The 14,277-nt window shown below is 50.9% G+C and overlaps 2 protein-coding genes across 3 annotated transcripts in view; one reads left to right on the forward strand and one right to left on the reverse strand.

Moving 5' to 3' along the window:
• Nucleotides 1-3,944, reverse strand: part of LOC138675794 (oocyte-specific histone RNA stem-loop-binding protein 2-like) — a 57,538-nt gene extending 53,594 nt beyond the window's left edge. The window contains exons 1-2 of the mRNA XM_069764329.1: nt 3,834-3,944; nt 1,591-1,725 (exon numbers count right to left, since the gene is read on the reverse strand). Coding sequence (XP_069620430.1) covers nt 1,591-1,725; nt 3,834-3,841 — 143 coding nt within the window. The 5' untranslated portion in view covers nt 3,842-3,944. The remainder of the gene's footprint in view (nt 1-1,590; nt 1,726-3,833) is intronic.
• Nucleotides 3,945-4,194: 250 nt separating this feature from the next.
• The window catches only part of CDC25C (cell division cycle 25C), a 95,640-nt gene continuing 85,557 nt past the window's right edge, over nt 4,195-14,277 (forward strand). For both annotated transcript variants that reach the window (XM_069764330.1, XM_069764331.1), the window contains exon 1: nt 4,195-4,307. The gene's annotated coding sequence lies outside the window, so the exon portion shown is untranslated. The remainder of the gene's footprint in view (nt 4,308-14,277) is intronic.

Below are 14,277 nucleotides of genomic sequence, written 5' to 3' on the forward strand. Positions count from 1 at the left end.
AAGCCCACCGGCATCAGGGGCTTATCTACAGCAGGGGTGTCAAACTGCATTCCTCGAGGGCTGCAAACAGGTCATGTTTTCAGGATTTCCTTGTACTGCACAGGTGATAATTTAATCACCAACTCATTTGTGTAGGTGATTCAATTATCACCTGTGCAGTACAAGGAAATCCTGAAAACATGACCGTTTGCAGCCCTCGAGGAATGCAGTTTGACACCCCTGATCTACAGCATTCTGGAATGCTGTAGATAAGCCCCCTGATGAAACCTGAAAGATGAGAAATAAAAGGTTATATTATACTCACCCAGGGGCGGTCCCGCTGCGGTCCGGGTCCAAAGGGCGTCGCTGTTCGGTCCGGGGCCTCCTATCTTCATTCGATGATGTCCTCTTCTTGTCTTCACGCTTCGGCTCTGGCGCAGGTGTTCTTTGTCTGCCCTGTTGAGGGCAGAGCAAAGTACTGCAGTGCGCAGGGCCTCTCTGACCTTTCCCTGCACCTGCGCACTGCAGTACTTTGCTCTGCCCTCAACAGGGCAGACCAAGTACGCCTGCGCCGGAGCAGGAAGACAAGAAGGACATCATGGTATGAAGATAGGATACGCCGGACCTGGACCACAGCGGGACCGCCCCTGGGTGAGTATAATATAACTTATATTTCTCATCTTTCATGTTACATCGGGGGCTTATCTACAGCATTACAGAATGCTGTAGAAAAGCCCCTGATGCCGGTGGGCTTAGCTCAGATACGATTTTTGGGGTGACCGATTTCCATTAAGTCTAGGAAAGGCAGGATATTAGGTTAGGGTCCCAAAGAAAGATATGCCTTGTTATACCTAGTGGGCTCATGAATTTGCCAATTTCTGCACCAAGTGCCTTTATTTTTCAAGTACCGTATATACTCTAGTATTAGTTTTTCAGCATTTTTTGTGATGAAAAAGCCCCAACTGCTTTTGCTAGTGTGATGGTCCCAGAAGATGAAGGGGGAGTGGCAGCGGCAGAGCAGTGGGTCTCAGGAGGCAGGAGCCAGCTGCTGCAGCTAAAGCCTGTCCCCACTGCTAAAGAAACATCAATATTCACTGTGCTGGCACAGTAGTCGCAGTTGCTGGCTCCCACGCAATGATGTGTGCTCTCTAATTAAGTGAATGAATATGCACTGTCCTCCACGCCCATAGGCATCAATATTCATTCATTTAATTAGCAGGCACATGTGATCACCGCTGCAGCTGCTGGCACCGGAACAAGATGCTGTGAGGGAGCACAGATTGCAAATAGAACGGTTTATTTTTTCTGAATTCTAAGCACACCGATCAGCAGACCAGGAAGAGTTGCTTGGGACTAGCTGCTTATTTCGATAGCCAAGCCAGTCCCCTACTCTATGCATCAATGATAGAAGGGGGAGAGAGTGACCTAAAATAAGCAGCGAGCCAGCCCCCTTCACTTACAGCACAGGACAGAAGTGGGGGTGCCAGGAGCAGAGCAGCCCTTTGAGAATTAGGGCACCTGGCATAACTCTTCATGTTACTATTAGGGTGTAATTTTATGCAGCACTTGTTTCAGATACAAGAACACACGATAACGGAGGGTCAATGTTACCTAAAGTTGTCCTCCATGGAAGTGAGGTTATCTATTAACATCCAGGGTTCAGGAAGTGGAGCCTTGGAAAGCCCATGGAGCGGAGGCTCATTGCAGGCCAGTGGCGGCATATATAGTCCCAGCTGAGGATCTAGCCTGCAAAACACAATCCAAGCCAATCATTACAGTGAAGCTTTGCCAGCTCTAATATCAATCTCCCTAGTACATATATATTGTATTAAAAACAAGTTGCTAAATGGTTGATCTTTTTATAGGAAGCGACACATTTCACACATATATACTTAGCCTAAAGAGGTGGAGGGGGGAGGGGAATATTTTTGTTTCACCTTCATTTGTGAGAAGAATTCCAGACAGTCCAACTTTGATTTGCTCATAATGCATCTTTGCTCGTCCATGATATATTTCTATAATAGTTATTGGCCTGAGCTCTGACAGATCTCACTGTATAGTTTGGTCCAAGTGCGATTCGTTAACACATTATCTCACATGCGGACCAAGGTCATTCAGTGAGGAAGTGCACATGTCCCATTTATTCCCTAAGAAATATTTATTCCCTTAGAAAATGCAGCATGTACAGTTTACCGCTGATACTCAGATGCACTGGGCCATTCATGCCATGGGTCTGTGGAAAGCATTGCACTGCACTCAGATGGCATCCAAGTGCAGGCCAGTCTTCTTGGACAAACCGGAAGGAAAAACACTCAATATAAATTAGAGAGCGTTTCTTGGATGGAGAACATGCGGTCGTCTGCACCTGCCCTTCTGATATTCTATAGCTGACCATGTACTGTGATACCATTCCCCTCCCCCCTTGGCTTAAAAAGGCTTCTATGAATGTCATTGAGTGACGCAATTCAATTTACAGGAGGAAAGTGGGGAAAACACTTTGTTAGTTTTGTATTGTAAGAGTTACCAGGGAACAGGATTTCTCAAGTCAGTATGTTCAGGGAGATTAATACAAACTACACAAAGGGCTCGTGTTGCCATTTTCTGAGATCAGCAACTTTAATTTTAATGCCAATGGAGCCATTTAAAATGGGAGAATACAGTTGATTTCAATTTTTTTTTGTTGTGGTAGACAATCCAGCAAATTGTTAGATTACCTCTACTTTATACTGCAATTTATAGTAAAGCCATTTTATAGAAGCCCAGGCACAGGCTGGTCATCACAGAAACTCAGTCATGGCAGCCCATCAATATGGGAAGGGGGAAGCGTTGGGTGCATGTGATAGCATGCCCCCTGACTGCACTATAAAGGCCACTGGCAGATTGACCATTGCATTCAAGGGGTTAATAGCGGCGTTCAGCTCTTCTCGGGGCCATTAGAGGCAGGTGATGGCTGTGTAAGTCACGTTATCATCTGCCAGGAATGATGCAGGCTCCGCTCCAGAGCCGACATATGCCATAATACATGCATTTAAAGGGGCAGTCCCAAGTTAAAATAACAAGAAACTTTCCTTCCTATAAAAAAAAAAATATATATATTTGTGCTCCAAAGTGAAAACACCCCCTTCATCCTGTGGCCCCCCAGTGTGCTGACACTGCAGTTAGCAGCCAGATGTCTGTAGCAATAGGAACCCAATTTACAGGGTGCGCGTCCGCAGAGCCACCAGACAGGCACAATGGTAGCAGATTTGTCATTTTCACTGCAAAATCCACCATCTCATGGGTGTTCAAAGAAAAAAAAAAAAAACTGGTCACTTGAGGTGACATGTCCTCCTTAAAGGGAACCTTGCCCCACATGTCTCATGTTGCGCTAGGCACAGGGTAGAAGGCTGGCTGCGGGGTGGAAGGGTTTTTTTTTGTCTCTCCCTTGCAGAGATTAGCAATTTAATTAATTGGCACCTAATGAGTTAACACTAGCTTAGCCCAGGTGGGCATTATACTACACCCTATATGGCATTAACCCATTATGCGCCATCAATGTAATTGCCAATACCTCATCAGAGAGTGTGGGAAGAAATAACACGTTTTATTCCGCCCCGCAGCCGCCAGTGCATCTTGTTTCCAGGACCACTACTCCACGTAGAGAGCCCAGGGGGTCTCAGCCCTGCAGGGAGGAGACCCTCCAGCACCACTCAGATCACTGCTGCCATTAGCAGCATCATTCAGCCATCACACAGCTGTATGGACGTGACGCAAGTATGGAGCTCTGCCATCCTCCACATAACAAGGAGCACACCGCCTTCCAGTACCGCCCCGTCAGTCACACCCGCTGCCACCGATCCCAGCCATCCCATTACCGCTGCATGGCTCAATAAACAGCTGATCAGAGCGGCTCCCCCTCCCCGAGCTTTAAAAGTCCCGCCGACGTCATCCAGGGCGGGGCCTGAATGTATAATATAGTGTTGCTTAGCGCGGTCCTGCTACGTGCGGGGGAGCCATCAGCCAATCACAGTCTGCCTGTCCTAGCATCTCACAACGGCAACCAATCAAAAATAACGTTGTTTTAAAACGGGCGACGCCTCCTCGTGTCCCTGAGCTGCTGCCTGTTCCCTATCGTTGATTGGCCAATCTAAACGTTCTGACGTGGACTCTGTGTGCTGATTGGTCAGTGCCTGTGGCGGAAGACTTGAATTTCTCGAGTACTTCCCCTAGTCGCCGCATAGTACGTCTGGCTCCGGGCTCGGTGAGGGGCAGTGGCCCGGGGAGGTCTGGCTCTGAGGCGGCATGTATTGACCCGAGGTTACCGCGTGGCGTCAGAGGGTCGCCTTCACGTGAGAGCCATTATTGTATATGCTCCGGCAGGTTGTATTGCATGCTGTGTGGGAGTGGAGGGAAGGAGCATTGCTCAGGAGCAGCCGGTGCCTCCACAATAAAGCCGTGACCCCAGCACCCTGCTGCACCCTCCTTCCACCATGTCCTCAGTATACCCATGACTGTATGGACAGGGCTCACCCAAATGAGAAAGGGCCCTTCCCCTCCCCCACCTCTCCTCCAAAGCCGGAGACTGGCACCCATGGTCAGACATTTTTGGCATATTTGGAACGTGAAAATACCTCAGTCCAGCAGACACATAGTTAACTGGCTAGACCGTAGCGGGGCCGTCCGGGTAGATAATATTCCTGACGGGATCTTTTGAAATTTAAATTCCCCCAAAATTCATAAAGTTTCAGTGAATTACAACACTGAAAAGTAATTTGAAAATGCGCAGCGAGAGAGCGAAGTAGATTAGCACTGAGGGGTCTAATGTTCCCCTCCTTGGGTGCAGTATGTGAAGAAAAGCCTGTTATTAAAGGGACCTGACCATTTGTCCGGTGGCTCCGTGCACCCATGAGCGTGGCAAGTGGCTTCAATGAGGAGGAGACCGCATTGTGACGTTGGCACGCTGTCTGCTCATTGCTCTACTCCTCACTAGTGTTGAGTGATACCTTCCGATATCGGAAAGGATTGGATCGGCCGATATTCAAAAAATATCGGATATCGCCGATACCCGATCCCAATGCAAGTCAATGGGACCAAAATATCAGAATTAAAATAAACCCTTTCTTTCCTTGTAGGTTCATTCTACATGAAAGAAAACAACTAAGGCTAGGGTCACATTGCGTTAGTGCAATCCGTTTAGCGCTAGCGGATTGCGCTAACGCAATGTTTTCTATGGGGCTGCGGTCGGGGTCGCGGTAACGTCCCCGCTCTCGCAGATCACCGATCTGCGAGAGCGGGGAATGGACCGCGGGCGCGCCTCGGACGCTGCAAGCAGCGTCCGCGGCAAGCCAGGAATCACTGGCGCGTCGCTAGCGCGTGCCGAACATGTCACGCGCTAGTGAAGCGCGTTCCCATTGCCTTCAATGGGCGCGTTAACGGACGCGTTGCACGGCGTTAATTTCGCCGTGCAACGCTGTCCGTTAAACGCGGTCCCATAACGCAATGGGAACCCAGCCTAAGAATAATGCAGGATGTATTTGGGGAGGTGGCGGAGACATTAAAGGCATAGAGGTTTAGCCCAATCAAATAGAATAGCATGATTTTTTTTTTTTTTAAAGACGTTCGTAGTGACAAAGATATTGACTATGTACATTTTTTTTATTTTGTCAGATATTGATGTTTCACTATTCCACGCCCTTCCCCTTCTTTTTTTTTTCCTTTTCCCACACTTTCATCATCATCAGCATCTTTGACATCAACTTCTTCTTCACCTTATTCATCTTCTTCTTCTACCTATTTTTTTTTTATTACATTCTTCATATTCATTTTATTCAACTATTATTATTCTTCCTATTCTACATATTCATTTTATTCAACTATTATTATTCTTCCTATTCTACTTCTTCATCATATTCTCATTTGTGACAGAGGCATTCCCGTAGTTGTTATCTATAAAAGTTTGCAGATTACACCTTCCGTTCTGCCTGTCACAAAAGTTACATTTGTCCGCATTCAGTTTGGCCTGCAGCATCAGGCTTTAATCAGGGGCACCACGAGGAGGAACGGACTCACCCCCATACACTGCTTAGTCTTCTTCTGCATATAATTTAGATAATATCTTTTGCTCTGATATTAAGTGTTATGCTTAATGTTCTTCTGCTCTTTGTTCTGCAGCCTCTTGTTCTTCTGCTTCTCGGTCTTCCATGTCGTCGTCTCCAGGGTCGTCATCGGGGTGGTCTTCAGGGTCGTCATCTCCAGGGTCGTCGTCATCTCACTGGTTGTCGTCTCTGGTGTCGTCGTCATCTTAGGGGTGGTCTTCCGGGTCGTCGACTTTAGGGTCTTCAACTTGGAAATGTAGCAGAAGGTACAAGAAGGCTGAGAAAATGCCAAGAACCAGCTGATGGAACTGGAACCAGGATGGGGAGCAGAAGGTACAAGAGCAAAAGACACTGCCGAGAACCAGCTGACGGTACTGGAACCCGGATGGGTAGCCGAAGGTCCAAGAGCCAATGGAACTACCGAGGACCAGCTGACGTTACTGGAACCCGGTTACTAAGCAGGAGGTACCAGTGCCTGAAAGCACTACCAAGGACCACCTGACGTTGGTGGAACTTGGATACCCAGAAGGAGGCACCTAAGCCAAAGGCTCTGCCCGGAACCAGCTGACGGTACTGGAACCAGGATGTGGAGCAGAAGGTACAAGAGCAAAGACACTGCCGAGAACCAGCTGACGGTGCTGGAACGAGGATGTGGACCAAAAGGTCCACAGGAGAGGAGAGAACAGCTAGGCCGCGAGGCAGCCGCAGTTACCGAACCCCAACAGTCCTACGGGGGAGCTTGGCCTACTGGCACTACAGAACCAGCCTTGACTGCCAATTCATGCAGCCCACATATGAAGCTCCTAAACTGGAGGCACCCTGGAGTTGGCTAACCCGGCCGCAACACGACGGGGCAACGCATAGGTGTCTCAGTGATCTTGACAGTACTCGGAAACAGCTGACGGTGCTGGAACCAGGCTGGGCACGAGGGAGTACCTGTGACAAAAACACTGCCGAGAACCAGCTGGCGGTGCTGGAACCCGGATGCGTTGCCCCAGTGTGCAAGAGCCAATGGCACTGAGGACCAGCTGACGGTGCTGGAACCCGGTTACTAAGCTGTAGGTGTCCGCGCTTAAAAGCACTACCAAGGACCGCCTGGCGTTGGCGGAACTCGGATACCCAGGAGGAGGCACCTAAGCCAAAGGCTCTGCCCGGAACCAGCTGACGGTGCTGGAACCAGGTGGTGGACCAGAAGGTCCACAGGAGAGGAGAGAACAGCTAGGCCGCGAGGCAGCCGCAGTTACCGAACCCCAACAGTCCTACATGGGGAGCTTGGCCTACTGGCACTACAGAACCAGCCTTGACTGCCAATTCACGCAGCCCACATAGGAAGCTCCTAAACTGGAGGCACCCTGGAGTTGGCTAACCCGACCGCAACACGACGGGGCAACGCATAGGCGTCTCAGTGAGTTTGACAGTACCCGGAAACAGCTGACGGTGCTGGAACCAGGCTGGGCACGAGGGAGTACCCGTGACAAAAACACTGCCGAGAACCAGCTGGCGGTGCTGGAACCCGGATGCGTTGCCTATTCAAGATTGTCTTCCTAGAGTCCCAACTAGCGGTGTTGAAGCAAAGGGTAAGCAGGGGGAGCATAGTGTAGGCCGAAGCCTGCACTGGAGGCAGCTTTGTGTCTGCGTTGCGTTTGCAGGACACGATGCCGACTACACAGCGGGGGAACAGCTGGCGGTGCTGAACCCCAGTGACACATTGGCTGGTGTTTTTCTCTGTGCAGCTAGCACTTCCGGGCAAAAACTGGCGGTGTTAGAGCCCAGGGTCTGAAGGAGGAGCAGAGTGTAGGCCGAAGCCTAATTGAACCAATTTCAAAGGTAACCTTTATCTCACCCTCAGGTGTTACAATGTAGAAGAGCCACACCTTGTGCAGCAGTAATGCTCCACAAGTGAAAGGTTGCTCTTTAAATTTTGCTCATTGCACACGCAGAATGAAAGACGTACACAATTTTGCCCATTGTACAGTAGAACTGTATTGGAGGCGTGACTTGTCTTTTTAAGGAGACGCGGCACAGGTGTCCAAAAATAACGCCTTGGTGCTGGGCGCAGCCTCCTGAGCGTTATTTGCTGTACAGGAGTCTGCGCTCTTGTTAGCCCTTGGCCATGCGCTGTGAGCGCTGACTGTCTTCTCACCTCATTTCACGTTGGCCGGTGCGGTTAGCGATGGTCATGAATCCCAGACCCACAGTGTCTTTTCATAAAGTCACACTGCGGGGCTGTGATTCGTGGCCTTGCGCAGTAAATATGTTTGCCACTCACTCATGTCCTTACACCTGCTTCAGACTGGGCGGCCTCCGCTGATCCCTTATCGCATGCCGCGGCCATGAGGCCGCACAGTCTGAAGAAGGCGGAAGGAGATGAGTGAAGACAGGCGAACATATGCACTGCACATGCCCATCGGGCAGGGCGGACGCACAGGCACAGCCAGCCAACCAATGATGTCAGAAGACGGGCAGCGCTACCAAGGGGGGTGCTGCGTGCCATTAAAAAGGAAAGTCACACCTTAGGGACACTGTAATGGTCTCTAATGAGACACATTTTGTACGTGTTTGTTGAGTTCGATGTGGGCAAGGAGAAAAAGTCAGCCACCTTGTACAAATGCAGCAGTACTGCTGTACAAGGTGGCTGCTATACATAGAAACACCTGGGGGTGGGCAGGTTCCCTTTAATTTCAGTTCAGGTGCCTGCATGGCGTTTGCAGGACACGATGCCGGCTACACAGCAGGGGAACAGCTGGCGGTGCTGAACCCCACTGACACATTGGCTGGTGTTTTTCTCTGTGCAGCTAGCACGTCCGGGCAAAAACTGGCGGTGTTAGAGCCCAGGGACAGCAGGAGTAGGAGAGGAGCAGAGTGTAGGCCGAAGCCTGCACTGGAGACAGCTTTTGTTCTGTTGTGCCAGCGTGGCTTGTGCTGGACACGTTGCCGACTACACAGCAGGGGAACAGCTGGCGGTGCTGAACCCCACTGACACATCAGCGAGTGTTTTTTCTGTGTAGACAACACTTCCAGGTGACAACTGACAGTGTTGAAACCCAGGGAATCAAAGAGGAGCAGAGTGTAGGCTGAAGCCTGCAGTGGAGCAAGTTGAAAGGGAACCTTTAACCCCCCCAGGCATTTGTTGCTGAAAGAGCCATCTTGTACAGCAGTAATACTGCACATGGAAAATGGTGGCTCCTAAAATTATGCTCCTTGCAAACGCTGAAGTACACACTCATATAATGTGTCCCCTCACACCGTTAAACCGTCCCAGAGGTGGGAATTTCCTTTGTAATGTGACACAGCACAGCCGTCATTCCAACCCCCTTGGTGCCATGCGCCACCTCCTCAACGTTGTTTGGTTCTGTCTTGGAGCCCGCGCTGTAATGTTATCCCTTGGCCATGCACAGTTAGCGGTGCCCGTCTTCTGACATCATTTAGGTGTCAGGCTGGCAGTGCCTGTGCGTCCAAGCTGCCCGAGATCCAACCTCGCAGTGTCATCTAATGTAATCCCACTGCGGGCCTGGGATCCATGGGCATGCGCAGTGCATATCATCGCCTCTCACTCCCCTCCTTCCTGCTTCTTCAGACTGTGCGGCGTCACGGCTGTGGCATGCTATTAGGGATCAGCTGACGCCGCCTAGTCTGAAGAAGCGTGAAGAAGGGGAGTGAGAGGCTAGTATATGCACTGCGCATGGCCATGGATACCAGGCCCACTGTGGGATCACATTAGACGACACTGCGAGGTGGGATTTCGGGCAGCGTGGACGCACAGGCGCAGCCAGGACAACAACAAATGATGTCAGAGGACGGGCAGCGCAAACTGCATGGCCAAGGGATAACATAACAGCGCAGGGTCCATGACAAAATCAAACAACGCTAAGGAGGCAGCGCACGGAGCCAAGGGGGTAGGAATGGCAGCTGTGCTGCGTCACATTACAAAGGAAAGTCCCACCTCCGGGACGGTTTGACGGTGTGAGGGGACACATTACATGAGTGTGTAGTTCAGCGTTTCCAAGGAGCATAATTTAAAGAGCGACCTTTTCCTTGTGCAGTATTAGTGCTGCACAAGGTGGCTCTTTCAGTAACAAACACCTAGGGGGGGGGGGGGACAGTTTCCCCTACATTTTTGTTGTGCCAGTGTGGCGGTCGCATGACACGTTTCCGGATACACAGCTGGGGATCAGCTGACGTTACTGAACCCCAATAACAGAGGAGCGACTGTTGACTGTGCAGACAGCACTTCCAGGCACCAACTGGCGGTGTTAGAGCCCAGGGACAGCAGGAAGAGCAGAGGAACAGAGTATGGGCCGAAGCCAGATTGGAGCAAGTTGAAAGGGAACCTTTAACCCCCCCCCCCCCCCCAAAGACATTTGTAGCTGAAAGAGCCATCTTGTGCAGCACTAAGGATGCAAAAGGAAAAGGTCGCTCTTTTAATTATGCTCCTTGCAAACACAGAAGTAAACACTAAAAATGTGTCCCCTTATACCGTAAAACCGTCCCGGAGGTGGGAATTTCCTTCGTAATGGGACGCAGCACAGCTGTCATTCCTATCCCCTTTGTGCCGTGCGCTGCCTCCTCAGCGTTGTTTTAAGCTGTCACGGAGCCTGCGCTGTTCTGTTATCCCTTGGCCATGCCCAATTTGCGCTGCCTGTCTTCTGACATAATTTGGTGTCAGGCTGTGAGTGCCTGTGCGTCCACGCTGCTACAGATCCCACCTCGCAGTGTCGTCTAATGTAATCCCACTGCGGGCCTTGGATCCATGGGCATGCACAGTGCATATCCTCGACTCACTCCCCTCCTTCCCTCTTCTTCAGACTGTGCGGCGTCACGGCCTTGGCATGCTATTAGGGGTCAGCTGACGGCGCACAGTCTAAAGAAGGCGGAGGGAGATGAGCGAGAGCCCGAGGGGAAGATATGCACTGCGCATGCCCATGGATCCCAGGCTCGCAGTGTGATTCAATCAGGAGACACTGCGAGGCGGGATCTCGGGCAGCGTGGGCGCACAGGCGCAGCCAGCCTGACACCAAATTATGTCAGAAGACAGGCAGCGCAAATTGGACATGGCCAAGGGATAACAGAACAGGGCAGGCTCCGTGACAGCTTCAAACAACGCTGAGGAGGCAGCGCATGGCACCAAGGGGGTAGGAATGACGGCTGTGCTGCGTCACATTACGAAGGAAAGTCCCAGCTCCGGGACGGTATAACTGTATCAGTGAACACATTTTATAAGTGTTAAGTTCTGCGTGTGCAAGGAGCTAAACTAAGAGAGCTACCTTTTCCTTGTGCAGCATTACTGCTGCACAAGATGGCTCTTTCAGTAACAAACGCCGGGGGGGGGGGGGGGGGAGGTTCCCTTACATTTAGGTTGTTGTGCCAGCGTGGCGGTCGCACGACACATTGCCGGCTACACAGCTGGGGATCAGCTGACGTTACTGAAACCCAATAACACTGGGTCGTATGTTTTTACTGTGCAGCCTGCACTTCTGAGCCGCAACTGGCGGTGTTGGAGCCCAGGAATAGCAGTTCAGGTGGTAGAAAGATGAACACATCAGGAGACCTGGATGACACCCAATTACTTAATCAGGCAGAGGAGTGGCAAATTCCTGCGAGATACAGGCCTGGTTCATTTTCAGGAAAGTAAGCCGGTCAATGTTATCGGAGGATAGTCGCATGCGACGGTCTGTTAGTACACCACCTGCGGCACTAAAGACACGTTCCGATAAGACACTAGCCGCAGGGCAAGCCAGCACCTCCAATGCATACTGGCTTAGCTCTGGCCATGTATCCAGCTTAGAGACCCAAAACTTGAACGGGGAAGAGCCGTCTGGGAGTACACTAAGAGGGCAAACCATGTAGTCTGTCACCATCTGACAGAACCGTTGCCTCCTGCTGACTGGAGCCGCCAGTGATGGTGTAGACATTTGGGGCGGGCACACAAAAGTTTTCCACAGTTGTGCCATACTGGGCTTGCCTTGGGCAGAGGCACTGCTTCTGCTCCCTCTTTGTGCAGAGCCTCCCCCACTGCCTCGACGCACTGAGCTGCTTTGTAAAGCACTAGCAGCACTCCTCTCAGTTGGACTGGAGAAGATGATGGAATTCACCAGTGTGTCCTGGTACTCCCACATTTTACGCTCCCGGGTCAACGCTGGGATGAGGTTTTGGATGTTGTCCCGGTAGCGAGGATCGAGGAGGGTGAACACCCAATAATCAGGCATGTTGAGAATGTGGTCGATGCGGCAGTCGTTTCTCAGGCACTGCAGCATGAAATCCACCATGTGCTGCAGACTGCCAACTGGCCCAGAAACGCTGTCCCCTGCTTGAGACATGATCTCTGCCCGCTCGTCATCACCCCACCCTCGCTGTACACACTGACCACTGGACAATTGTGTCACTCCCTCTGGATGGAGCTCTTCCTCCTGCATTGACTCCTCATCCTCCTCACAAAGTGGCCCCTGCGTACCCCTTTGTGAGGAACCACGTGGCGCTGACTCTCCAGAAGCTGATGGAAAAGGTGACTCCTCATCCTCCACCTCTTCCACAACATCATCCCTTAACGCTTGCAAAGTTTGTTGAAGCAGGCAGATAAGGGGGACAGTCATGCTGACTAGTGCATCATCTGCACTTGCCATCCGCGTGGAATAATTGAAAGGACGCAAAACTTGGCAGACGTCCTTCATAGTGGCCCACTCTGTGGTTGTGAAGTCTGATCGGCGCTGACTGCGACTGTTTAGCGCCTGATGCAGCTGGTACTCCATTACTGCTTGCTGCTGCTCACACAACCGCTCCAACATATGTAACGTGGAATTCCACCTGGTAGGTAGGTCACTTATGATGCGGTGTGCCGGAAGGCGGAATCGGCGCTGCAGAGCAGCAATGCGGCTGATTCTCTCTGTGAGCTTCCGTTGGTGGGGGAGAGTGGTACTGCGGCTTCTGAGTTTCCTTCCTCAGGTGATGTGGTGAAGTCGTTAGGTGCTGCTCTATTTAACTCCACCTTGTGCTTTGATCCTGGCCTCCAGTCAATTTTCTAGTATTGGACCTGTTTCCTCCTGGATCGTTCCTGTGGCCTGCTGCTCTGCATAGCTAAGTTCTGCTTTTGCTATTTTTGCAGTTTTTTTTCTGTCCAGCTTGCTTATTTGTTTTTTTCTTGCTTGCTGGAAGCTCTGGGACGCAGAGGGTGTACCTCCGTGCCGTTAGTTCGGTACGGAGGGTCTTTTTGCCCCCTTTGCGTGGTTTTTTTGTAGGGTTTTGTGTTGACCGCAAAGTTACCTTTCCTATCCTCGCTCTGTTCAGAAAGTCGGGCCTCACTTTGCTAAATCTATTTCATCTCTACGTTTGTCTTTTCATCTTACTCAGTCATTATATGTGGGGGGCTGCCTTTTCCTTTGGGGTATTTCTCTGAGGCAAGGTAGACTTATTTTCTATCTTCAGGCTAGCTAGTTTCTCAGGCTGTGCCGAGTTGCATAGGGAGCGTTAGGCGCAATCCACGGCTGCCTCTAGTGTGGTTGGAGAGGATTAGGGATTGCGGTCAGCAGAGTTCCCACGTCTCAGAGCTCGTTCTATGTTTTTGGGTTATTGTCAGGTCACTGTATGTGCTCTGACTTCTATGTCCATTGTGGTACTGAATTACCTTATCATAACAGCAATGCCTGCATTCAGAGCCTGTGCTCGGGGGTGGTTGGCCGAGAATGCCCGCCTTTTCTCCCATGCCTGTACTACCGATGGCTGTAGAGTAGACTGGGAGTGTGAGGATGACTGGGAATGTGGTGCTGTGGGTGGAATTACACTAGGTCTCTGGACAACAGTGCCAGAGGTTCTTCCATGGCGATCCTGGGAGGAAGCCAAACCAGCTGTGCGTGAGCTGGAGGAAGAGGCAACACGAGCTGAAGAGGTGGTAGCTGCCGCTGTTGGTTGGCCTACGTCTTCAGTGTGTTTTTGTAACTCCACCGCGTGCCTGGTCCGCACATGTTTCCACATATTTGTGGTATTGAGGTTGCTGACACTTTTACCTCTTTTGACTTTCTGATGACACAGCTTGCATTTGACAAAACAAATGTCATCTGCAATTGTGTCAAAAAAGGACCAGGCACTGCAAGTCTTGGGAGCGCTCTTTTTGGCTTTTGAAAGAGACAGGCTCCTAACGGGTGCCAAAGTGGAGGCTACAGGCTCCGCAGTCTTCCCCCTCCCTCTCCCTCTTTGGCCCGTTAGGGGAATCTCTTCCTCAGAGCTGCTCCCA

The sequence above is a fragment of the Ranitomeya imitator genome, chromosome 4 (genome assembly GCF_032444005.1).
Source record: "Ranitomeya imitator isolate aRanImi1 chromosome 4, aRanImi1.pri, whole genome shotgun sequence".
Lineage (NCBI taxonomy): Eukaryota > Metazoa > Chordata > Amphibia > Anura > Dendrobatidae > Ranitomeya > Ranitomeya imitator.